Source organism: Ochotona princeps, chromosome 6 (assembly GCF_030435755.1).
Source record: "Ochotona princeps isolate mOchPri1 chromosome 6, mOchPri1.hap1, whole genome shotgun sequence".
NCBI classification, from domain to species: Eukaryota; Metazoa; Chordata; class Mammalia; order Lagomorpha; family Ochotonidae; genus Ochotona; species Ochotona princeps.
In genome coordinates this window covers 43,931,856-43,958,597 of record NC_080837.1, presented here as the reverse complement: position 1 = coordinate 43,958,597, position 26,742 = coordinate 43,931,856, and the positions used below count along the sequence as shown (strand labels likewise).

At 46.0% G+C, this 26,742-nt stretch overlaps 2 protein-coding genes across 2 annotated transcripts in view; one reads left to right on the top strand and one right to left on the bottom strand.

Moving 5' to 3' along the window:
• The window catches only part of AVEN (apoptosis and caspase activation inhibitor), a 160,694-nt gene extending 137,937 nt beyond the window's left edge, over positions 1 to 22,757 (top strand). The window contains exons 3-6 of the mRNA XM_058666118.1: positions 12,511 to 12,581; positions 18,282 to 18,377; positions 21,154 to 21,484; positions 22,273 to 22,757. Coding sequence (XP_058522101.1) covers positions 12,511 to 12,581; positions 18,282 to 18,377; positions 21,154 to 21,484; positions 22,273 to 22,388 — 614 coding nt within the window. The 3' untranslated portion in view covers positions 22,389 to 22,757. The remainder of the gene's footprint in view (positions 1 to 12,510; positions 12,582 to 18,281; positions 18,378 to 21,153; positions 21,485 to 22,272) is intronic.
• A 767-nt stretch (positions 22,758 to 23,524) lies between these two features.
• RYR3 (ryanodine receptor 3) overlaps positions 23,525 to 26,742 on the bottom strand; it is a 602,723-nt gene continuing 599,505 nt past the window's right edge. The window contains exons 103-104 of the mRNA XM_058666116.1: positions 24,512 to 24,563; positions 23,525 to 23,817 (exon numbers count right to left, since the gene is read on the bottom strand). Coding sequence (XP_058522099.1) covers positions 23,722 to 23,817; positions 24,512 to 24,563 — 148 coding nt within the window. The 3' untranslated portion in view covers positions 23,525 to 23,721. The remainder of the gene's footprint in view (positions 23,818 to 24,511; positions 24,564 to 26,742) is intronic.

Genomic DNA, 26,742 nt, shown 5'->3' with positions numbered 1-26,742 from the left:
GGTAGGTTTCCTTTTGGAATGATGAGAATGCAGATTGACTCTGAATTACACAGTGTAAATGGAGGAACCAGTGAGTGACATCTCTGTACAGCTATTAGAGGGAAAATATTACAGATTAAAGTAAGAAATTTTGAAAAGCAAGCTCTTAATTGAAGACAAGAAAAATAACGGAATTATCAACCAACCAGTGGTTAATCCTTAAGTGATTTGTCTTTGCTTTTGAAATATAGCCTCAGGACAATACTGCACCTTGTTTGGCTTCCTCCTTCGGGGCCCTCACTGTTAGCTCTTTTCAGTTTAAGCTCTTTTTGGTTAGCTGCCACAAGGCAAAACACCACATGCAGCGAATCATGCAGGAGGTTTTTTTCCAGCAGGGATAAGGGCCGTGGGGACGGGAGCAGAGAGAGAGAGAGAGAGAGAGAGAGAGAGAGACAGACAGACATCTGCTGCCATAGCAGCAGCAGCAGAGGTCTTCGGGGAAGCTGGTGAAGGGGACTAACAAGGTGAAAGAGAGCCCCATGCAGGAGTGAGTGTGCCTTTTTGTGGCTGGGTATCATGGGGCCCCGAGGGATTGGTGGATAGGGCCCTGGGTGCGCCCCGAGGGATTGGTGGATAGGGCCCTGGGTGTGCCCCGAGGGATAGGTGGATAGAGCCCTGGGTGTGCCCCGAGGGATTGGTGGATAGGGCCCTGGGTGCGCCCTGAGGGATTGGTGGATAGGGCTGTTGGGGCTGCAGGGGTTGGTAGGTGTGGTGGTGGGTGAGGACTAGTGGGAGGGACCACAAGGGGTTGGTGGATAGGACCATCAGGTATGGTGCCATGTTACAGCGATTGGTGGGAACAGGGTTACGAAGTTACAGCGATTTGGCAGACAACAAAATGTAAACCTAAAGGGCACTCCAGGGGAAGCAAATATTTAAAACCGTACAGAGTCCAAAATGGCTGGGGCCGATGTTCGAGTCACTCCTCGCACTCACCAAGGGATCTGTGTGGAAAGGTAACACAGGTGTTTCTGGGTTACTGCTGAGCGAAAGACTACGAACATTTCACTGGTAACTAATGATTGAGTATTGCCATTTGTGAAATTGAACAATTATGATTTCGAACATAACTGAATTTACACTTATTACCTAGAGGTAAATGCCAGGTCTTAGACCTCAAGATAATTACTGCATGATTGAGAAAGAAACATGACACCCGAAGATATTTTACTTGCCCTGATGAGCTATACAGTCAGATTTTTTTTATCCCTAAGTTTTAAAACACTATCTTCCTGGATCAGTTTTTTTCTGCTGGAGTGGTTTTAAGCTGAGATGGTTGAGAACAGTTAAGTTAAATGAAAGTGGCTTGTGGCTTCTAGATCCCAAGGGGTTTCATGGACTCCTTTCTAAGGGAATAATTGCTGTCTCAGAGTCCTAGAAGAGGGTTGGGGCAGGGGCAACTGGTTCTTGAATATAGATCTGGGTGCTAGAGACGTATCCGTGCAGTGACTGACTGTGGTAATCTTTGCTGTAAATTTCCACACAATCACTGCCCTTCACATTTTCTATTTTATGGGTCTATTTGCACATGACTTTCTTCTTGCCTGTAAAAAAACAAAAAAACAAAAAACAAAAACCAGTGACTCACAGACCTTTAGTTTTGACTCTAGAACGGGAGCTGGCATGCAGTTGCTTTGGGACACACTTTTGGGGGAAGAATTACCTGGGAAGAGTGTGTGCAGATCAGATCTTCAGTTTTGTGTGCTGGCTCGTCAAGTTCACGATAGAAAAGGTTCCCACTGATGGAAGTCAATGCCAACACTTTGCAGTCAACACTGTCTTTCGGAACACTATGCCTACAGATAGTGAACTAGATTAAACACAGTGGCTGAGTCTGTGGGAGTCCTCCAGCTGCGTCTAGTTTTAACATCACATGGTAGCTGGAGCAATAGGGGAAGTGTGGCGTGGCATCAGGAATTGCCACTGGGGTGATGTGAGCCGTCTGTAGAACTACAGCTGGAAAGTCGCCCGGCACAATGCACGCTTGTGAGAAAGGGGGACGAGGGTGGCTGAGTCTACTCTGATGCTCGCCTCAGTACCCCCCCAAATGTCCACTGAATTAAGTACAGACCCCTGATTTAGGCGCTGAAGCACCTGCTACTTGATTCCCCTTACTGTTCTAGTAGCTCCCATTCAGTAGTTCTCTTTACCCCTTCCTGTCCCTGGAGTGGCACTCTCCTCCACCCCCTTTCTCTGGGAAGTCTTATCGGTTCTTCTGGTGCAAATTAAACTTTCTTTTCAGTATCATATCAAATACTGTTTTCCCAGCTCTGAAGTTTTCCTCCTGAAACTTCTGAACTATAACTTTGAATGTGTCTTCCTCTGGCAGGTGTCTTTATTTGCCTTTTCCCAGTGTTGTCTGTGTCGGGGTTGAGCTGCATCCTCTTAGGAGACAAGCTCATGTCCTAGCTCCGAGTCCTAGGAGTGTGAACTGGTCTGTGAAATGTGGGTCATTCCTTTAAAATTGATTGATTTTTTTTTTTTTTTTTTTTTGGAAAGCCAGATTTACAGAGAGAAAGAGACAGGGAAAGATCTTCCAACTGCCAGTACACTCCCCAAATGGCTGCAAAGGCTAGGGCCAGGAGCTTCCTCTAGGTCTCCTATGCACGTGTGGGTGCAGGGTCCCAAAGCTGTGGGCCATCCTCTTGTTGCATCCACTCAACCACTAAAACAAAATGTTACATTCACCAGTGACAGTCACAGCAAAGCTTTAGTACAGTGAAAGGCAGGGCAACTCACCAGCTGACTGACCGGCTGGGACTGACTCCTTACAGGAGTGTGGCCCCAGACGGCACATTGACAGGGTTTTTAAAGGGACAGTTTACAACAGCTCTAAAGGGGCAACTTACAATAGCTTGTTAGGGTGAGGGAGTAAAGGCCGCACATTCCCCGTGCATCTCAGCTGGGCAGCCTCTGCTTGGCTCTTTGGTCCCGTACTCCAGCCTGGGCGCCACCTGTAGGTTAATAAGGCTGGAGCCTTGATTCATGGGGATTGAAGGCCATGGACACGAAAGGTCATGTAGGTGGTTAGGCCTGCAAGCTCACACAGTTTCTTCGCCAAATAAGCAAAGCAGAAGTTAGAAAAGCAAAAATTAGAAAAGCACTTAGCAATGAGCCATGTTTACTCCATTTTGACTTCAACTCTATACTCTACTGCTTTCCCAGGCAAAACAGGGAGCTGGATGGGAAGTGGAACAGCATGAAACATGGGTCTTAAGAGGTTGTATGGGGTTAGTGTGGACCTTAATACGACACTTGGTGTCCATAAATTAAGAGAGAAATTTTTTCTGAAGGGAAGGCAGCCCTGTAACCATAGGGGCTGAGATTGGAGTGAGACCATTGCCAAGCACCAAGCGCCAGGCATTGCTGACAGCAGTGGGGGCTCAGAGGAGACGACAAGGGATTCCCCAGTAGAGCATTCAGCAGGGAGCTCCGCCCTGCAGGAGCCCTAGCTTCCAGAACCATGAGAAAAGCTTTCTGTTTTGTTTTTAAAAGATGCATTTATTTTTATTAGAAAGTCAGATATACAGAAAGGAGGAGAAACAAGAGAGGAAGATCTTCCATCTGTTGATTCACTCCCCAAGTGACCGCTACAGCTAGAGCTGAGCCAATCTGAAGCCAGGAGCCTCTTCTAGGTCTCCCACACGGGTGCAGGGTCCTAAGGCTCTTATTGGTCCTCGACTGCTTTCCCAGGGCACAGGCAGGGAGCTGGGTGGGAAGTGGGGCTGCCGGCATTAGAACCAGCTCCCATATAGGATCCCAGTGCGTGCAAGGAGCTGTCTGTCTTAAGCCTCTGGGTTTGCTTGTCCAAAATTGGAGGACACCCTGTGAATGGAATCGGAAATCTGATCTGTTGCTCGGTATGTGGACCGTGCGATGTACAAACATAGTGCAGATGAAGGCTTTGTCCTCCGACCCAGCTCTAGTTGGGGAATTCGTGTGAGGAAGAGTCAAATAGAGTGAAGACATATTCGGCAGGTTTGTGGGTTTCTTTTTTTTTTTTTTTTTTTTTAGGTGGAAATCCTATTACCCCAACTGTGTGTTTTTCACTTTTAAACTTACAGTTGGGATTTTAGTATTAGCTCTCAGTGGTTTTGGTTTTTCCTGACCAGGAATAAGAAATGAGCTCTCAGTTCCATCTTGCCCAGGTCTTTCTGGAACCACATTACCCAGGGCCTGTTCCTCTGGCGCGTGGGAGGTGCTCCGGGGCTGCGGCTCTGCTTCCCTCCTGGTGTTTGCTCCAGGGCCCCGAGCAGGAGCAGGCACGTGGCGCCCTGGCTGAGGTGTGTGGCCTTGCCCTGCTCTACCTGCTGCCTTGGACCGCTGAGCCGGCAGCAGCTGCTGGGAGGTGCTGCGCGCATGCGCGGCGCCCCGCGTTCCTGCGGGTCCTGCCTTCTCTCTGGGAATCCGCACGGGGCTCTGGTGATTCACATTTGCCTGGTATTAACCATGGTTCTTATTTGCAAAGGATAAAGTGTAAAAGAAGAAGAGTGAGTTTTTAAAAGAATTTATATTAGGTTATTATCTACTGCAAACAGTAGCTGAAAAACAGAGAATCTGCAGGAAAACACTGCTGTCCAATGCACTCAGCCCTGGCGTTTGGATGACTCTCTTCCTTGCTGTTAAAATTTCTCTGGGAAGGAATTTCTGAGACTGTGTATTACCAACAAGGGGGAATATCTTTTTTTTTATTTATTTAACTTCATTAATTACATTGTATTATGTGACACAGTTACATAGATACTTGGGTTCTCCCACCCCTCCCCAAACCCTCCCACCATGGTGGATTCCTCCACCTTGTTGCATAACCACAGCTCAAGTTCAGTTGAGATTCCCCCATTGCAAGCATACACCATAGAGTCCAGCATCTTATTGTCCAGTCAGGTTCAACGTCTTCTTAGGTATACCCTCTCTGGTCTGAAGACAGAGCTAGCAGAGTATTATCCCAGTTAAGGGGGAATATCTTAAAGCTTAACTTCTAGTGTTTTTCTTGTTTTTAATGTAAAACCTAACAATTTGAGAGGGGAGGTGGGGAAAGAGAAAAGGAGCGAGACAGAGCTCTCCCTGCACAGGTTACTCCCCGGAGGACCACCGTGGGCTCAGACCGAGGGGACAGGCGGGGTCTCCCCCACCGTGGCAGGAGCCCGGAGGGCATCACAGCCGCCTCTGGGGGTGCGTGTTAGCAGGAACTAGATGCCGTGAGGTAAGCTGGGATGGAGCCTGGACACTCTAATACAGGACATGGGCATCTTTAGCCACCAAATTAAGTACCCACCCCTAGCTTATTTAAAACGTCTGTCTGTCTGTCTGGAAGACAGAAAAACAGCAAGAGACAGAATGTATGTTTGCATCCCCCAGTTCACTTCCCAGTGCCTGCCCGTGACGGCTGATGTTGAGATGGGGGACAAAGCTGGAGCCTGGCAGTGCAGCTCAGTTACGGGAGGCGCCACACCGCCCGTGGGACACAGTGACAGGAAGCTGGAGCTGAGAACTAGAAGCAGGTACTCTGATGCGCAGCGCAGATGTCTTAGTCACTAGACCCGACTTCACGGCCCTTTTTAATTTCTAAAGATACATTTGAAACACAAAATGAGGGGGCTAGATCCTCCATCTGCTGTTCACTCCCCAGTGCCTGCAAGCAGGGGAGCCACTGGCCTGGGGCCAGGAGCTCAGCCGGGCCTTCCGCCTGGGGAGCAGCGATCCTAGGACTTGCCGGCACCCACTGTTTCCCAGGGTGTACAGGGTTAGCAGGAGCCTGGACTGGAAGTGCAGGTGGAACTTGAACCCAGGCACTCTGCTACAGACATGGCTTAACTTGTTGCAGCACAGTGCCTGCTCCTGTTACTCGAGAGACAGACAGAACTCCCAAAAGTCCAATTTATAGATTAAAATCTTTGTAGCGAAACAGTCAAAATAAAATATATCCATTTTCTGATTTTTAGAATTTTGATGCTTTCTAATGATTTTTATTTACATTATTTAAATAAGGTGAATGAATCTCATGTATTTCACAAAGCATATTTAGGAGTGTAGTGCTATGCCCACCCTGTCCTCCCCTCTGCCCGTGTTCCTCACCCAGCCATCTGCTTTTTTCCTTTTTTTCCCCAAAAAAGATGTATTTATTTTTATTGGAAAGTCAAACATACAGAGAGGAGGAGAAACAGAGAGGAAGTTCTTACATCCATTGATTCACGCCCCAAGTAGCTGCAACAGCTAGAGCTGGGCCAATCTGAAGCCAGGAGTCAGGAGCCAGAAGCCTCTTCCAGGTCTCCCACATGGGTGCAGGGTCCTAAGGCTTTGGGCTGTCCTCACTGCTTTCCCAGGCCACAAGCAGGGAGCTGGATGGGAAGTGGGGTTGCTGGGATTAGAACCGACTCCCATATGGGATCCTGGCGCATGCAAGGCAAGGACTTTAGCCCCTAGGCTACCACGCTGGGCTCTTCCCTTTTTAAAAAGTAATTGTTACAATGATATACTTTCAGTTGACATTATAGTCCAGGCTTAATAAACTCCATTAGGTAAAGAATTCAACAAATAGCAAGTAGGAAGAAAAAACAGCCAACTGTTCCCCAAGAGTAAACAATGATCAGATCTCAAAATATCAGGCTTGCTCTGTAGGTTGCTTTTTTGGTGCTCTGTTAGTTCCCATGGACCATGGAAAACATGTGTTTGTACTTTTGGGGCTGGTTTATTTCACTAAGTGTAATGGTTTCCGGTTGCATCCATTTTATTACAGAAGATAGAATTTCATTCCTTTTTATGGCTGAGTAGTCTTGCATATACATATGTATGCATGTGTACATACCATGTTTTCTTGATTCCGTCATCAGTTGATGGTATTTAGGTTGATTCTCTATCTTAGCTGTTGTCACTTCAGCTACAATAAATGGTGTACAAATACATCGTTCATAAGCGGATTTTTGTTTGAGTAAATTCCCAGGAGCGGGGCGGCTGGCCACACGTATCTAGTTGGAGGTCTCTGAGGAACCTGCATTGTCCTGCAGAATGGTTGTTCTGGTTGGTTTCCCTCTACCGACAGCATGTTAGGGTACCTTTCCCATGTGCTCGCCAGCATTGATTGTTGTTTGACTTTCTGGCTCTTAGTAATCCTAACTGGGCTGAGGTGGAACCTTGTTGGGGTTTGTTGGCCTTTCCCTGATGGCTGCTGATCCGGAGCATTTTTCATGTGCCAGCTGGCCATTTGTGTCTCATCCCTTGAACATGCCTGTTCATATCTTTGGTCCATTTCATAACTGGATTGTTTTGTTGTTGTTGAGTTTCCTGAGCTCTTTATAGAACCTGGATATTCTCTATAGTTGTATGCTTTGCAAATATTTTCTCCCATTCTGTTTATTGCATCTATACTTCGTTGGTTTCCTTTGCAGTGTAGAAATTTCTTAGCTTGTTATGATCCCATTTGTTTATTTTGCTTTATTTGATGCTTTGATCTGTTTTATGGTTTTGTTAATGTTTTGATTTAAACTTCTGGAAAATGTACAAAACAATACTTGAAGGATGTATTTACAAATATATGTGTAAATTAAAAGGAATAATCTTTAAAAAAATCTGTAAGGAATATAATTTATCTTGAGTTATAGCAAAAAATAATTCCCTAAATATTTTCTATAGATGATATGATATTGCATTGAATATAAAGATTATATTAAATATAAAATATTACTATTCATAAGGTTTTATTGGAAGTTTGTTGAATTAGAAGTTAATCTTGGCGTATTTATGGTTGTAAGGTTTCATCAGGAGGGTTACATTTTTTCACTTTGAACCTTTGTTTTTATTTTTTGTCACTCCTTTACAACATATGTTCTGTTAGCCCCAGACTCCTTGCAGGTCCCCACGGCACCTGCTCCAGCTACCTTTGGATTTTAGCTCTGCCTTACAGTCCTCTGGCCTTTTGCCTGCTCAGCTCTTAGTGGTTCTTCAGGTCAGGCATCATCCCCTGGAGAGCCCAACCTGGAGTAATGATCACCCCACAGAATGAGTCCAGGAGTCTCTTCCATTGTATGTTGTGTAATTGCTTGCTTATGTTATGATGAACTCATTAAGGCACTTAATAACTGTGCCTGTTCTTAGTACATTTTTTGCTAAAAGAATCAAGGAGAATCCTGTATACTTGCATGCTTTTTTCCTGTAGATCTCAACAATTTTTGTTTTGGTTATTGTGTAGGAGTTCGTTTTTGCTCCTCTGATTGTCTGAATGTGTATGGTAATATGAAAGGTCTTGATGTAACTTGCTTTTTCTCCTGCTCCCTGAGAGTGCGTGTGTGTGATTGCAAGCTTGCTTGTGGGATTTGTAGACTGTCATCTTCTGAAATTAGACCTGGGACCTTTGCTGTTGGCTGGTTTCACCACGAGATAACCAAATAGTCAAAATCTGAGGTGTTAAATAAGTTACAAATGAAATACAAATAAGACTTTAAGCAGATTAAACCTAACTGAATCTGCACCATGAGCATATCATTGTGTGTATTTGCAAATGTGCAACTTAATACAGTGAAGTTTTTTAACCCTTTGAAGAGGGTATTTTAATTTTCTTAAAAATCTGTTTGTTATGTATGATTCTTTCTTGTCTTGCTCAGCCCAGAGTCTGTGTGTTCAGTACTTGGTAGTGTTTGGCACATAGTTGTGTTAAAGGAAAAAAGTGTGGAAGAGTGAGCACGCTAATCAAGTGTCCGTGTCTCCTTGAAGCGTTTCTAGGCTGTATTTACTTTGGAACTGGTCTTGTGTTAGGCTTAAAAGCAGAATTTTACTCCATACTTATCCCTTATCAGAACTAAAAAACAAAACCAAAAAATTTAAAGGCACATTCTCCAAGATTAAGTTTAATCTCAATTGTGAAGTTTGGGCATTTTCAGATATTTCAGGGAAACAGGCACAACTCACACTTCAGGGAACATGGTCCCTGTCCTGGAAGTTTCTATTTTTAAGTAGAAACTTCTTGAAGCTTCATGCTCCCCAATGCCTTATTTACTCTCCGTTTCTCTGTTAAGGGGAATAGAACTCCTGCTTCATACATGGTCAAGGAGCCACCTGGAAATAATTTACTTTGTTTTAAATTTAATAATTAATATTTTAATATTAATATCCACTTCATTTTAACGATGTGATACAGTTCTGACCTGAAGAGAAATAAATGGAAATGCGTGGTTTGTCATTGCTTGGAAACCTCAATGGACAGGTGGTGCATGCCTTTGCCTCGTTTTCTCCGATTCTTCTCCCTTGTGTCTGGAATTCTGATGGCTGGACAGGAGCTTGGGCCCTGTTACTGGGTTGTAATGAGAGGGGCCTCCCTGGGCAAGGGAAAGCAATGAGCAGCTTCCACTGGCCCTAACTTTAATTGGCCTTTAAATGACAGAGACATGTCTCCTATCTCATCCTTAGCTGAGATTTCCAGGTCTCCCTTGTAGGCAGCCAGTCCTGATCTCGCTGACAACATGCTGTGCTGGTGCAGAGCAGTTCAAGGTCTTACCACTAGGTCTTCTCTGTGAAGCTGGGATTTTATATCCATTTATTCATTCAGTTTTGTCAGATTCTTCACTCTGACCTTGGAGAGCTGCGTCAGGGCTTGATGTTGGACTTGTCCTGAAAATGATGGCTGTGAGGAATTTTGGTTCAGGGTTAACACAGATGCCTCCCCCACAGTTTTAGGGGGGAACAGCTGGATTCTGAATTCCAGAATGCAAGCATCGTTCTTTTCTCATAAAGCCCAGAACCCTTTTCTGTACCCGGGGATCCCTGGCTGTTCCTTGCAGGTGGGATAGCAGCTTAGGGGCTTTGGGAAGCTAGGCACATCCTACTATGCAGTACTCAGTGTGGACGTTTGATGCCCAGGGGCTTTGGGAACCCCGCACCTGGTGAGAAAGTAATGATAAGTCACTGTTGAGCAGGAGCAATGGTTTTCATTCACTCTTTTTTTGTAGCTCAGCCTTTTAATCTTGTAGCTCTGCCACTGTAGTAGCTCGTGTCATCTTCATTACAATCTCAGCAATTGGTTTGTCTTAGGGACCCTGCCGAAGTGAAGGACTGTGGAAACTAGGACTGGGAGAGGTGAGGGAGTTCCTTGGTCCTGCAGCTGGACCCGTGACTCCTCCCCGAGATGATCTGCCTGTGGACCTTAAGTCCACTTTGACCTTCCACCTGTGGCATCTCTTATTGAGGACATTTGAGCTATTTGGAGAGGACAAAAAGGAGTTTCATTTTTCTGTGGCAGCCCTTGACTCTTTGCTTAGTCAATCTCTTTCTGTGAAGGTCAGAGAGTCGGCAGCCTTGTCAGCCTCAGAAGTTCAGTTGGGGTCTTGCAGAGGCTTGATGTCTTGCTGGAGGGCCCTGGACACTCTACTGATGGCTGTGGGGGAAAACAAATGGGGTTGAGCATGATAAAGAAGTCCCAGAAAAATGGAACTTAAAGTTAGATTTACCTCCAACCAACTGATATGTTCTCCCCTTGTTTTCTAGAATGAGTTTGCTAAAGGGGGCATTCACATGTATCTGGGTCACTTGATTAAAAGATCAAATATCTGAGATGGAAATCAGTTGTGGGAGTTACCACAACCGAATAGTTGGAAGTCGGTAATAAGCTCGGGCACATTTGCCATCTTTCCTGGTTCATTGTCTACCTCGTCTGTAGCGTTCAAACTTTGTGTTGACAGGTTTCTTTCTGCCCAGTTAAGTAGGATTGTTCTTTATGATCCCGTCTGAACTCTGACTGCAAAGCTCTCTCTGATTGTTAAGTACTTTTGTATAGCTGAAAGTTCTTTTTGTCTGATGGAGCTAAAAGAATTAGCTTAGCATTAAAAGCTGTATTTTCTATGACTAGATGGCAAGCTTTTTGAAAGTATGTTGATACCGAGAAATTTCAACAGATTTGGTGTTCATTTGCCTCTAACCATAAGACATGTGTTAGACCAGTTGGAGAAGGTAGGTAGAATGAGAATCCTGGATAAAGAACAGAGATGTCATCAACACTGTTCTTAGAATATTGAGAGTTTTAGCAAAATAATTTTTTACTTCTTGGGCCCGGCAGCGTAGCCTAGCGGCTAAAAGTCCTCGCCTTGAAAGCCCTGGGATCCCATATGGGTGCCGGTTCTAATCCCGGCAGCTCCACTTCCCATCTAGCTGCCTGCTTGTGGCCTGGGAAAGCAGTCGAGGACGGCCCAATGCTTTGGGACCCTGCACCCGCGTGGGAGACTTGGAAGAGGTTCCAGGTTCCTGGCATCGGATCGGCGTGCATCGGCCCATTGCGGCTCACTTGGGGAGTGAATCATCGGACGGAAGATCTTCCTCTCTCTCTCTCCTCCTCTCTGTATATCTGGCTGTAATAAAAAAATGAATAAATCTTTTTTAAAAAAATTTTTACCTCTTGAAAGAAGTCTTTCATGAACTGGTTTGCTCCCCACATCCCTGCAACAGTTGGGCATGGAGCAAGCAAAGGCCAGGAAATTGGGGCTCAATCCAGGACATGGATGTGGGTTTCAGAGACCTGACTGCTTGAGCACACACCTGCTGTTTTCTAGTGTTATACTGACAGGAAGCTTGAATTGGAAGAAGAGCTGGGTCTTAGATCCAAGCACTATAATGTGGGACTCTTAAGCACTATCCTAATCACAGGCCCCAGGACACTTATTTTTTTTAAAGATTTATTTATTTTTACTGGAAAGTCAGATATACAGAGAGGAGGAGAGACAGAGAGGAAGATCTTCCGTCTGATGATTCACTACCCAAGTGGTTGCAATGGCCAGCGCTGCGCTGATCCAAAGCCAGGATCCAGGAACTTCGTCCAGGTCTCCCACATGGGTGCAGGGTCCCAAAACTTTGGGCCATCCTTGACTGCTTTCCCAGGCCACAAGCAGGGAGCTGGATGGGAAGTGGAGCTGCCGGGACTAGAACCGGCACCTATATGGGATCCCGGGGCGCTCAAGGTGAGGACCTTTACCGCCACACTACTGCACTGGGCCCAGGACACTTAATTTCAAAAGTACTTTAGGAATTATTAAAAGAAGCCCCTGAAGTCATTTTCAAAAGTAGGGAACACTTTTCTTTCTGATAGGTAGTGGTTTCATCTGAAACTGCTCTCCTATTCTCGTGTGTGTGTTTAACCTGAATTGCCAATAAATTTCCTTACTTGCATCAACAGGGGAGAAGCCAATACTACAATTCTCAGTGGCTGGTAATGTCTACAGTCCTGACTTGTTTAGCTGTCTTTCAAGGAGCATGTCAGGTGGTGGCTGTAGAACTGCATGAAGCAGTGAATGTCATTTCCACCAACATGCCCGATTACCCACCTTGCGTAGATCTATACAGGGCATGGAAGGCAGAACCTTGCAGTGTGATGTTGCTGAATTTGGGAAGATTAGCTCTCCAGAAATGGCACTTCTGCTCCAGTAGGGATATTTAGAGAGCTAAGCATTTTCTTTTTGCCCTTTGCATAGAACTGTGTATTTTCTCTTTCCCTAGGGGACTCCTTCTCACAATTTCGGTTTGCTGAAGAGAAAGAATGGGATAGTGAAGCTTCAAGTCCAAAACAGGTAAGAGAACACTTTCCGTGAGTGTGAACTGGCTCTTCTGCATGCTAAGGCTGACACCTTTCCCCTAATTATTGAGCTAATGCAGTTGGTTAGCTCTTACATAACACGATTGGGTAACTTTTCAGGAGGCCGAAGTTGCACAGGTCCTTGGAGCTAGAGTGCGCCTTCCGTGAGCTGTCCGTGTACACTGGGTCACTGAGTGGAAGCTCTGTAGTAATGATTTTGACAAAGTGGATGACTGCCATTTTCTTGCTCCTTTAGCCATTTTATCTATAACAGGTCCTTTACCCGAGGTGTTTCCCCAACTTCTTCCCATCTGTATCCTACTACAGGTTCACATCTAAGCTTGCAGGTGGCCTGCTTCACCTTTGTATTGATTTTATGCTTGCTTATTTGGGATGGGCATGTAGAGAGATAAGTCACTTGTAAGTAACTTCTTGGCACTTTTTAAAAATGAGGAATGCATTATATATAATATAGAAAAAAATTGAGCAATAAAAATTTTTCCTGTGGTTGAGTAGTCCGCTGGGGTATATGCCTCAGGCACAGTTTAAAATTCTGGGACAAACTGAAGGCAGACAAAGTGAGATTGTTGAGGGGTATATTTTCTATAGTATACATAGGATTTTGCCCCCAAATTTGTGCACACATTTAAATCCCAAAGTTGTAAACTAATGGAATTAGGTGAGCTAAAATGTAATCCAGTTATGGCACTTAGGAGGTGGGTTCAATGGGCCATCCTTCGGTCACTGGAGGCACGGCCTCTGAGGTGCTCTCGTGAGGGGGTTGGCTACCAAAGTCTGAGGTGGCTCTGCCATTCTCTTTGCTTCCCAGCCCAGGATGTAACTGCTTGCTGTGACACATGCTCCTGCTGTTTTCATCTGTCACCCCACCAGAGGCAAAGCAATGATTCCACTCAGTCATGGACCTTGAACTTACAAAACTGAGCTAATTAGAGCTTTCCTCTTTATCAAGTTGTCTCGGGCATTTTGTTGTAATGAGTGACGACAAGCTAACTAATACAACCCTCAAGATCAAACAAATTGTGTTTCAGCTCTTAGAATTAAATAAAATATCAGAGTATTTAAAATATCTTGAGAATTTCAGATAATTCCAGGTTTCTTTATCCAAAAGTGAGTCATGTCATTCACTAGATGCTTTGTTAGATGCAGCATATTCAAGTGAGTAAGACGGGTGTTCATTGTGCTAGGTCCCACACATGAGCACCTTAGCCTACCTAAAGTAGACGCTCAGCTGATATTGGCTGATAAAAGGACAAGGAGAGTAGCCTGAAGTCAACTGTACAGAGAGAGACTACTGCCTGGGTCTGGAAGTGGTTAAGAACAGTGCTGTGGGGAGAGATGATTTGAATGGGTCTTGGTAGAGGAGTACAATTCTGCTACATCCTGTCTGAGAAATGGGTGTGAGAACCATGAAGAGGTGGGCAGTGGAGCCGGAGGGCAGGAGTCCCGGAAGAGTGACCTGCTCCTGTTAGTACCAGCAGTTTGATCTGCACTCTCTTCAGGGGCAGCTTAGTATGTGGGTGACAGCATATACTTGGGAGACACAGACCCGAGTGTGAATGCTAGTCTGACTTGGGCAAGCTTCATTTCCTTCTGTCTTCTCATCCGTGAAAGGAAGCTTTAAAAACCACTAACTTGAGTTGTAATGAGGATGAAAGTAGATAACAAATATAAGGCCTCAATGCAGTTTGTGATGTATATGAGGCCCGCATATTACTAATATTGTTTAACAATTGTGTTGAATAAAACATGGCAATGATTACATTTGACCTCTGCAATCCTGGGAAGGGGACAGCACAGTTGGAAGGGATTGGAAGCAGGAGCACCATTTAGGCAGCTGGTATGAGAGGAGGACAGGAGTGTGACTTCGTGCAAGAAAGAATAGAAAAGGAGGTTACAGATGGGCAGGACTTGAGCAGAGGATGACCACGCGCGAGACGCAGGGCGAGGAGGCTTTGCAGTGGGCCTGAGCTTTTCAGCTTGCATAGAAGGATGAGAAATGATGCCATCCATGGGATAAAAGCGTAGAAAGAAGCTAAGTTAGGCTTTGAACATTTGACTTTCAAGGTATGGTAAGATGTGTCTAAAGTGGGATTCATCATTTCCCCGAAGAAACTACTTCCTGTTGGACTCAGCTCCATACTCATTTTTTTTTAAGCTTACTTGGGAGAGAAAAAAGATGAGAGACAGATGAGTATGGAGATAAAAAAAAAAAAGATATATTGTTCCCGATGGCCTCCCAGGCTCTCTACAGGACCAGTCATGTAATATAGTGAAGGGAATGGGGGAAACAGGAGTGTTTTGATTTGTAGTTGAAAGGAAATGGGACTTGGGTCGTAGGACATGCTGCGAGAGACGGACCCAGCATCACAACCTTGACTGTGTTCCTTCCTCCGTGACTCAGGGACCAGGTGGGAAGAAACCAACCTTGGGTGGGCCTATAGATGTATTCAGGTAAAAATTAGCTCTGTTACCTGTAAAACCATGTGACATTTTAATTGTTTTTAATTTTTCTTTGGTTGACTTTTCTTGAACAGCTAGCAGGTGCTGGGTGATCCATTCCGTGGTTCGTGAGTGGCTTTCAAAGGTGTGGATCCCCAGGTCTCAGCTCCATCCCGGGGGGGGAGGGTGAGTTCTGTGAGCCAGGCAGGAAAAAACACAGGTACCTTCATTTACTAGCTTATTCCAAAGTGCTATGCTCTTGGAGCATTTCTACCATGTGGTCTACGATTGGTCCCTGAGCCCCATGCTGTGGGGTCTGAGGGAAGGCAGAATGGTCTGAGCAAAGACCATCTTTTGGCTGTGAATTAGGGTTTAAAGCTGGTTCTTTGCTCTCCCAACTGTGTGATTTACACAGGGTCTGAACCTGAGAGTTGATTGAATTCCTGCGCATTTTCACTACCCTGTGGGGTTCTGAGCTTGCTGCTGGCATACTAGCAGGGTGGGCGACCTTGTTCTGACAGCCCAGCTTGGCTTCCTTCTCCCAGCCTTGGAATATACAGGCAAGAAGGCCTTAGCGTGTCTCCCTGCTCTTCCAGCCCTCCCCGACAGCATGTTCAGTGAGTCTGCCTCTGTTAGCGGCCAAGTCGCCTACTCCTGCAGTGAGTGGCTAGCAGGGTTGACCAGTTGATGTGGGGGCCGGACTTTTCAGGCAAAACTGACCCAGCAGTTATTTTTAAAAGGTGTAATAAAAAGCTGATTCACAGCTATTATCTAGATTAAACCTTTTAAAATTCCTGCTTCAGTGTTATGAACAGTTCAGTCCAGCTAACCAAGGCATTAGCCCCCTACGAGACCCAGCCACTGACCACAGAGAGAGAGCCTCACATGAGCAGCGTGGAGGTGGGTCTGCGCCCCGGCGAGGCGGGGAGATCACTGTGACACACAGTGACACACTGTGACACACAGTGAGGACGCAGTGCCCTGGCAGCTCGGTGTGGGCTGACGGCTGCGATTAGAAAAAGGGAAGGAGACCACGCTGGAGACAGTGCCAAGCTGTGCTCACTCATGTAGTTCAGCTCATGGAGTCAGGGAGACAGACCCTGGACGTCTCCTTGGCCTCATAAACTGCTCCTTGTTAATGATACCCCTCATCATCCTGTGCTGTGGTTTAGAGGAGGCCAGAGGACATTGAATGCTTCCCGCATCTCTAGGCTGGTAGGAACCACCAGTCAAGTTTTCACTGTTCCCTAGAGAGGAAGGGTGACGTGGCACACAGTGTCACGGAGGGTGAGCTTGGCAGTTTCTGAGGCGGTGACTTTCCTGGGAGCCCAGCACTCAGGATCGCCACCTTCCAGCAGGTGATGCAGCCGTTTTTCCACTGGAGAACGACGGCTTGGCTGTGCTGCTCTTGATGCCCGGCATGACATGCTGCGTTCAGCACGAAGTGGCCTGGCCTTATTTAGAATCTTCCATGTTCTTGGCAGGGCCTTGTGTTTCTCTGTCCTGTTAAACACACCATATATATATATATATATATATATATATACACATATATATACATACATATATATATATATATGTGTATATATATATATATGTATATATATTTTTAATGTAAATCTTTTTTCCCCCAGGGCACTGAGGGCCACAGTTGGTGCTGTAGTGTTGCTTACCTATGAGCCAGCATCTTGAGAAAATTTTAAGAAAGGCAGTTGAAAAACCAGATTATTTCTTTGAATCCCCATAGCCTCCCATTGTGTGTGGGCACCCTTGGTTAGGGTGAGTCTTGCTCTAGAGGAAGGGATCTGAGCCCCCAGGAATACTGTCCCCACTCTGGTCATGACGAAGCCTTCTATGTGAGGTTCTTCTGCACTGTAGTGATGGAACTGCAGGACCTGCGGATCTGGTTTAACTTGAAGCAGTGCTTTCAGATGAAGCCTTGGTCCTAGCTGGGCTGGGGGTAGTCCCTGGGAGGCCAGGTGGTCAGTGGCGTTTCCTCTGAATGTGTGGATATTATGACCGCATTTCCTTTAATTATTGTTAAAAAGATTTACTTATTTGAAAGTGCTAGAGAGAAAGAGAGGAGAGACAGAGATCTTCCTTCTGCTGGTTTACTCCCCAAAGAGCCACAGCCAGGAGCTGCTTCCAGGTCTCACACATGCATGCAGGGTCCCAAAGGCTTTGAGCTATGCTCTGTGGCTTTCCCAGGCACATTAGGAGAAAGCTGGATTGGAAGTGGAGTGGCTGAGACTAGACCTGGTGCTCCTATGGGATCTTCAGGTAGTGAGGGAGAGGGAGGGCTGGAGGGAGTAATCTCTTCGATCTTCTGATTCACTTTGCACATGGCTGCACCAGCCTGGGCTAGGACAGGCTAAGGCTACAAGTGTGGATTTCCATCCAGGTCAGCCACGTGGATGCCTGGAATCTAAGTGCTGAGGCCGTCGTCTGTGGCCTTCCCAGGGGCATAAGCAGGGAGCTGGATTGGAAACGGAGCAGCTGGGACTCACACCAGCATGCTGGTGAGCTGCGGGGGGCACCAGTGCTGGCTTAACTTGCTGCTCCACGATGTCGCCTAGAACCAGCTTGTCATGTTTTGCTTCTCTTGTGTGGTCAGGACACCTAGAGGAAGCTGTTTAGAGCCATGGGTCATCTGGGTGTTCTCAGTCTATGAGGTCAGTGCATCGACATGACTTCTATGATGGGACCATCAGGGGAAAATTGCAGTGAGGCGCCAGGGGTGGTCAGCTTCCAATCTGTTTTCTGGCTGAAACACATGTGCCATACCTGCTACTTCCAAGGCCTCCAGGTCCCTCACTGTTTGCGTAGCAATAGCCGTTCCCCCTTGTATCTAAGGCTAGCAACAAAAAATTAGGAAGGCGTCTAGCTCAATTCTTTCCTATGCTTATTTTTCTCCCAGCTTGTCAGTAATAGAGAAAGGCCCACAGTTTGCACGGTTACCTTGCAGCTGTGGCATGAGGAGGGTCACTGGGCGGCTGCTGCGGCAGTGCAAGCTGTGGCCCAAGAAGGTGGTTTTGGTTTTACTGATCTTGAGACTGAGAGAAAAAAACAAAACTGCAGTACATCAAGTGTGCTTTGTGATCTTACTCTTCAGCCGAGACTCCACTGCATGATTTATGTACAGTTAATTTTTGTTGTTTGTTGCTTTCTTATTTTCAAAAGGTTGCACTTTCTCATCACCTGATAATTTCTTCCTTTCTTCTTTAAACATACATAGAATTCGGCATTTTATGTGGATAGTGAGTCCCTGGTTCGAGCTCTTCAAGAACTGCCCCTCTCGCTGCGGCTCAATGTTGCTGCGGAGCTGATCCAGGTAACAGCCCTGAAGGCACCGTTAAGAAGGGGGGATTAGGGTATGGAGAAGAAAAGCAGGAGTTTTATCCCTCTGTGGGATTCTCAGACTCGGCCCTTCCCCCTTTAGAAGATTCATTTGCATGAAAGGCAGAATTAGAGAGCAAGGGAAAAAGACACACAAACACCCCACTCCCACACCCCCTCTTCCATGCACTGATTCACTCCTCACATGGCAGCAATGGCTAAAATTGGGCTAGTCCAGTGGGTTGAGAACTGATACCATCTTCTGTGCTTGCCCAGACACATCAGCAGGATACTGGACTGGAAGCGGAACAGCTAGATTTTGCAGCAGCACCCGTGTAGGATGCTGGTGCCGTGGGTAGTGGTTTTACTGGCCACCCTCCAGCACTGGCCTCGGCTTCAGCTTCCTCGTTCATAAAGCTGGAGGGCCTTGTACCAAGGTAGCCATTTTCAGTTTCAAAAAGGATGAAGTAATGTATTAAAGTTACTCTTTTTAACATATTTGAAATGGTTTAAAGGATCAAATGTAATTGAGTGAAATGTTAGCTATAAATCTAATTATTTTGCCACGAATGCCAGGATTCTAAGGCATTAGGGACATAGTGGTGGGCGAGCAGACACTGCTCTTGCGCTTGCAGAGCTGTAACGATTGGGAAACATGTATGATTTTTTTTCCATCTTAGTTTGCATTTATTGACCAGTTGTTAAGTAGAATGTAAAAGTCAGATGGGGGGAAAATAATTTTCTGTTTTTTTGGCTAACTTATATGATGCTAGAATCATTCAGAAAAATCAGAGGTAATTATATTTTCTTGAATATTCATTCAAGTTTCAATGTAAGACTTTACTTTTTAAATGAAAGTATAATATCCTGTAGTTAAGATGCAGGACTTGGTTATCCTTGGAGTGAATGTCGTCTGCTTGGGGTTTTAGCCCAACTAGAAAGGTAACTGCACAAATACAGACCAACTGCATGTCCCGTGAACCACCTTGTGTATGGAATTGATCTGCTGTGGTGGGCTGGGCGTGACGTTCCTGAAGGTGTGTCCAGAAAGCGGGAAATTAAAGTGTAAGGACAGTGGCCCAGTCAGCTCTGCATGAACACAAACAGTGGAACAATGAAGATGATGAGGGTCAGCATTCTGGCTGTGAGTAGAGCAGACTGGGGTACAGCAGGAGTTCCTAGGTGGGTCTGCCTGTGCTCACAGGTGCCAGGGCACAGCTATGGAAGAAGCTGTGTTGGAAGGTGAGTGGTTCTGTAACTGGAGTAGAGGTGACAAAGGAGGGGACTTGAGACATTTCAGAGGTGACTCTGATAGCATTTTACGTTGGATATGGAGAGAAAGCCACCAAGGAAGAATCCGACTTGCCAGCGTGTGCAGTTGAGTGGTGGGCAGGGACGGGCAGGGTTTGGATGCTGAGTTTGTGCATGGGAGATCCAGGTGTGGAGATGCTTTTACTTACATGTAGAAATTTATGGTTCAGGGTTATGGACTACAAATCCAAACTGGGGCGATGCCAGGGGCAGATGGCAGTTGATGGCTTGGCTGGAAGAGGAGGGGAGCCAAAGGCTACACCATGAGAAAGTACAGCATTTAATTATGGTTCAATTGAACTTTATAAAAAAGTGAATCTCTGGGACAGTGTTGATTTTTAAGTAGCAAGTAAAATGATCAGCTCCCTCTTGGGGCAGGATGAGATGCTGCACTCAGGCAGGGCAGGGAATTGGTTGGCTATCCAATGGCTGTTTCCATTGCGTTTCCCAGCCCAAAACATGGGGCAGGAGCAGAATTTAGGATTGGAGGATGGTTGGGACAAGGCAGAGGACTTCCGGGGAGATGTTTGCTTCTAATGGGGGAGAGGGCGGTTGCACTGGTGGTTGGTTGGTTGGTTGGTTGGTTTGTTTTTTAAAGATTTATTTTTATTGTTTTGGAAAGTCAGAGTTACAGAAAGGAGAAGACAGATCTCGCATCAGCTGGTTCACTGCCCAAGTGGCTGCAATGGCCAGAGCTGAGCTGATCCAAACCCAGGAGCCAGGAGCCTCAAGCCTCCTCCAGGTCACCCTCAAGGGTGCAGGGTCCAAAGGCTTTAGGCTACATCCCCCCGTTGCTTTCCCAGGCTACAAGCAGGGAGCTGAATGGGAAGTGGAGCAGCTGGGCGCCCACATAGGATCCTGGCACATGCAAGGAAAGGTTTTACCCACTAGGCTATTGCACTGGGCTCAGTGGAGATTCTTTAGGAATGTTTGGGGGTGTTTGGGAGAGGGCTATTGATTTTTCCCTGCTGGGTGTCCAGGGCCATTCAGAGTCCTGACGTGATCTCTCTGATCCCACATAGAGAGAAGTGTGATCCAGAGAGTGGTGGCGGCAGCATTTTATTACTCAGATATCACTGCTGAGAGTTGTTACTGGTGAATTCTTCACATAGTGAACAGGTCTGACTGCTGGTTACATTTTCGGTGACTCGTACAGTTGTTAGTGTCTCACAGGCAGATGTATTCTCAGCCTTGTGGTAGTAGTAATTTTCTGGCCAGTGTCCTTCTAAAACCTCTTAATTTCAGCTCTGAGCTAGTGGGCACATGGCTGAGGCCGGGTGAGTGGAAGGCAGTGTCCTGTCGTGCTCAGTGGTGACGTCAGGGCGGCTCCCGAACAGCAGGTGCTTTGTGAACCGTCTGATTATGTTCTTCAGCCCCACACAGTCTGAATGGCATCTTTAGCTTGTATTTTATTTCTACTTCAGCAAATATGATTTACATTTTAAACTCTGTCTTTCCAGAGCACTGTTCCTTTAGAGCTTCCGCAAGTGAAACCAAAGAGACCCGATGACAGCAAGGGCCTTGGGATGCAGTTAAAGGGACCCTTGGTCCCCGGAGGAAAGGGGTCCTTCTCTGAGCTGAAATCTGCCACAGCCACCTCCCCCAGGCCCCAGGGTCCTTCAGCTGGTTCTCAGAAACCTGCTGAGTTCATGGCAGACCCCTTGGAAGAGGAACTAGATCGGTTGCTCAATTTGGATGCACCCCCAACAAATGAGGAAGATGACTTCCTAGGCAAGCCATCTCACGAGCTCAAGTCTGAGGAAGAGGAAGAGACGGCCCAAGATGAAAAAGGTAGGGTTTTGGCTCCAGCCTGCATCACCCTTCTTGATCCTGGTGTCATTCTGATAGCAGCCCCACACATATGGCCCTTGGTGTTGGACACTGATCCTGTGGCTGTCTGCAGACATCCCTGTTCGCGTCACCACCTCCGCCTCCCCCCCCAGCTGACCTTTCCGGCCACGGTCCCCTGACAGTCCACCCAGCTCCTAGGGCTGCCATCAGCCTGACGGGGGGGAAAGCCTGGGGCTGTACATTGAACCTGTGCTCTAAAGGGCATTAAGACACCTGAAGCCCTTAGTTATTCAGCAATAGAGGCCTTTTAATCGACTGAAGAGGCCCAGAAACCAGCTCTCAGTACCTCTTTTTCATTTTTTAAAATTTTTTTTTGCCATTTCAATCTTATTACTTTGGCAAAGAGAAACATTTTGTCACTGGCATGTATTCTGTGAGATGCTGACCAGTCAAGGTGACTGCCACAGCTATAGACCCGTGAATGATTTTTTTTTTTTTACAGGATTGCTGCCCTAGTAAAAGGAACATGAGCTACTGTTCTTTCAATAACAAGCAACTACTAGTGAGCTTTGACTTGAGACTAAATAAAAGAACGAATTTGTTCTCACTTATTAATTTGTTCAGGTATTATTGTGTCATCTTAGGGGCAACGATAAAGAGAATGTTTTGTTCTTGCTCAAAGAAAAGTAATAAGGACTGAATTATGTCCTGAAGCAAATGCTAAGGACGCTTTCTCCTTTAATTCTGGGACTGATCTAATGTTGTTAACATTGCTTTTATTTCCCCAGTTCTTGCGAAGCCATCTGGGACCGAAGAAACGAATGTGCAATCTGAGCAAGCGAGTACATCGAAAAACGTTACCGAGGAAGAGCTGGAAGACTGGTTGGACAGTATGATCTCCTAAAAACACAGAAGCCAAAAAAGAAAACGTGCCTGAAGACAATGTTGGTTGCCTTCTCAGTGAGTGCAGGGGTGGGGCTGGCCTCCTGGAGCAGCTGGTTTACAGGCAAGCCCTTGGCCAGGGTGCTCCATTACGCTTCACTGCACCACTGCCTAACCTCTATGTTTGACAACACCTGATATAATACACTGTAATAGGTGCACTGCATTTGTTTTCAGGATTAATGATGTATTAGGCTTCCTTAGCGACAGGGGATGCTAGTGCCCTCTAGTCCCAGCCTTCTTCCTCTCAGTGTTCACAGCTAGCAGGTGCTGCTGCTGAAGGAAATAGATGCAAGCAACATTGGCCAAAATAAACAAACCCTGGTCTGTGGATTCCCGTCTCACTTTGGTTCTTCTGTGATGCCTCAGGCTCTTGGTCTTGCTCTCCCCAACAGTCCCAGTGCGGCTGTCAGTCCAAGCGGTGAGTTACAAGAAGCCAAACCGTAGGTTGGTATGTATTACTTTATTGCAGTGGGCACTTCAATTTGAGGAGACTCACTAAACATAGCAGCTCCACTACTTACATGATTCCCTAAAGCATTACTCGATTTTGGCATAAGATCAAAAGTTTTCTGATATTTCAGTACAGTACTTTTCTTCTAATAACAGCAGTTGACGAGCTGTTACTGGAAAAAAAATTATACGAAGAACTTTCAAGTAAAGTTTCATAAAGACAGAGAATCAACACAACTAATAAATGGAACTGTCGCTCTGGAACATAAACATGTAAAAACCTTGCATAGCTATATCTAAATAGGTTTTAAGGCACTTAATCGATAGCTCAGTGTCGACAAAGTGGTGGTGGTGGTTTCTAGTTCTTTTACTGCTTAAAGCTTTTCAAGCTGATTCTCAGTACGGTCACTAGCGGGAACCATGGGGAAAATTGGACTGCAGTTAAATGAGACTTTGAAATTCAGACGATGAATCACCGGTTGGATACAGTCATATGACATTCAGGTGTTGAGAATTTCAGGTATTATACAGTCAAGACATCCTAGTACTCTGTTTCCTAAATGTTACCCATACCAACAAACTGGTTACATCAGAACTGAAAAACCTGAAGGCATTCAGGCAGCAGTTCCTCCATTCTTTATCATACTTTTAACATTTTGACAGATACTGCCCATGGTGAACATCCATCGGGTCGGGTCCAAAAGGCAAGCCAGTTTCCAAACAGATACGAGAGGCATTTAGAAAATGTACCATTTCAAAAATGTTGCAGAGCTGTTTAGACATGGGTTCTAATTTTACCGGGAGCTGATCGTCCAGTATTGTACCATTGCTTCCGCCCAGATTTATCCAAGCTGATCTTCATATTGCTTGCGAAAGCAGTCCCCTGCTGGGAAGAAATCCCAGCACCTTTCCTGGTACATCTTCCAGACGTAGGATTCCTGAAACAGTGAGCACAGTGAGTGAGGGTGCTGGCAGGAGAGGGGAACACCCTCCCTCCCCCCAGGAAGCTGAAACCACCTCAGGGCTGGTCACCGAAGAATTCTGGAGGGCTGCCCGAGGCAGCCACCTGGAGGACAGCCACCTGGAAGCCGTCCCAGCTCCTCTCTCACTCAAGTGCCTGAGCTGCTTGGCGTTTTGGATTGCTGCCTTCCACCTGCCTGGCCTCTGCCTCCACATTTGTTTTCTGTGCTTAGTCACAGCATCTCCTGACACATCTTTCCATCATCCTCTCCACACGCACACCTCCGTGTTCCCTTTGTCACGCACTCATCTTTCTTACGCTGTCTCACAGTTTCCCTGTGCTGCTCCTGTGCGCCTGCAGCCGCACACCCCATCTCTCCTTTCCCTCTGTAAGGTTTCCCCCACCTCCAGCAAGTGTACTCCAAAGCAGGGACCATAATGGTTTAGAGACATCAGGATTGGTGGGGAAGGATTATCAGGAAGATTTCTGGGATAGAGTGAGGTTGCCGAAGAACCCTGGCTGCTCAGGTCACACAGACATGATGAAAAAGTCATGCAGGAGACGCTGGGGTTGTCTGTTTCAAACAGTGCATGTATTGCTAAGTCTCAAGACTTCGGGGAGGGAAGACCTGACGAGGGTGTACGATTCTAGTTCAAGGCGTTTTGTCTCACCTGACCCGTGTGCTCGGTCTCATCTTTATTAATCAGATACATCAGAAAGAACCTGGAACAAGGTAAAATGAGAAAAAATATTTATGCAAGTAAATGAACCTTTTCTTCTTAAGCTATAAGCAAGGTTTACATGTTTGCTGTCTTTATCAGTGCTGTGCTTCAGAGAAATGGTGCAAAAGGCCACACCCTACAATTTTTAAATTGTAATACATTATGTATTTTAATTAATTTTCTATAATTTATAATTGTTTCTAATTTTAAAAGGTAGTAATTCAGTAATCTGAAAATTGGCCTCTTTGTAAAAGATAATTTTTCCATTTCCAGACCTTAAGCTTTAACCACTTGAAAGATAGTGTTTTGGCTATTATTTTATGAGGAAAATTCCCACTAAAACAATGAAATGGTAGTCCACATTCTTGCCATTTTATCATCCCCAAAACTGCAGAATTCAAATTGTGTTTCAAGACTATCTGGCGTGAAAAACATAGTATTTTCTCTGGTTTTTATTACAGCTGGACAATGCCTGTGTGGTTTTCCTGGCTCTGTCTGCTATAGGGCTTTAAGGTTTGAGTCTGATACAAGAGGACCCCAGGGGATTGAACTCTACACTCATGTGGGGTGCTCTCAGGTGGTTTTCAGGGGAGCCATTCCTGTGCCCTGGAGGAGGCGGCGGGTATTGAGGAAGAGAAAGTGGCAGTGATGTCCCGAGGGCAGCAGGGTGGATGCTGGCCTCTGCAGGGGCTCTAACGCTGTTTGTTTCTCTCTCCCTTTGGCTTTATCGGACATAACCAGAATGCAGGGTTACCACTCTTGCCAGATTGGAGAGCTTAGCACATTGGACATTATTCCCTTCCTGGCATATTGACTGACTTGGCGAGTTTTGTTGGGGTAGGAGGTTCAAATGTTGAATATATTGACTTTTGTTCTTTCAGGCTTGTGCCTAGATGGGAACATGACATAACACAAAGTGTGACAGGAAGGCGAGGAAGAGGCTCCACCCAGATCATGTAACTTTTCCGCAACCCTCTAGTACTGATGGTCAGCCATGTACTTACCTTTCCTGAGAGCTTTCTGTTCATTAAGATGGAAACTTCATCAGGAGCCATCAATGACAAATACTCAGGCATGAGGAAAAAGATATGCTAAAAGTGTTTTTTAGTGAAACTTGTTTTTGATGTAACAGACTCCTAGCCAAAAGACCTGCTTCTGTCCCACAATGCACTGACTGTCCCTTACCTGGAATGCTTGGGACCAGAAGCGTTTTGGGTTTTGGATTACCTGCTGTATACACGATCTCTTGCAGAATGGGACACATGTCTAAACACAGAGCTCACTTATGTTTCTATGCTTGCTGTGGTTTGAAGGTAATTTGATACTGTGTGCTTAGTGCACCTCTTTAAGAGCCAGCGTTAGCATAGTATAAACCAAGTCTTGTCTCTCTCTCCCCAACCGTCCACACCATAATTCCTTTACACAGCCAGGAAGCAAGTCTGTAGCATGTGCATGTCCAGAGAAGGTCATGCTGGCACTGGACAATCACCTGAATGTCCCCTTTGGCTCTCAGATGAGCACCAGGAACCTGGATGGTAGGAGCTCAATCCTGGCACCCTAGGGTTACTCACAGGTTTTCCTTGGCTCTTTTTAGTCTGGTTTCCTCTCTGTGCAAACCATTGTCCCTGCACATGGTGTCAAGGCTGATGCAAGATGAGCCAGCAGACTAGGGAGCAGGGGTCCTGGCATGAGATCAGGTTGTCCATGAGGTCATGCGGAGCATTCTAAGGGCAGAGGGTCCGGGGATCCCTTTAATCCCAAGGCCTTATCGGGGCCTCACATCACTCTCTGTCCTCCATATTCTGTCTCCAGTGACCACAGTGGTCACTCCTTGAGACTGGACCACTGCACAGCTATGGGGTTGGCTCTTGGCTGCTGAGACTGTCCCTGTGCATCGGTGAAGGGTCTGAGGCCTGCAGGGAGTAGGGACAGGTGGTAAGATCTAATGTTAGAATACCATCATCCTGTGCAGCCAGAGAAACTTCTCCTGGAGCCCTGTTTTCCCAGGTGATATGAGCATGCATGTATGGTTTGGTGATGGCCCACCACGTGAGATCACATGTCAGTTTTCCCTTTTGACATCATGCTGGTACTCAAAAACTTGCAGATTTTCTACCGAGGATGTTTAACTTGTAACATCTTTCCCCAAAGCTGGGTGTGTGCCATCCTAAGAAGCAGTA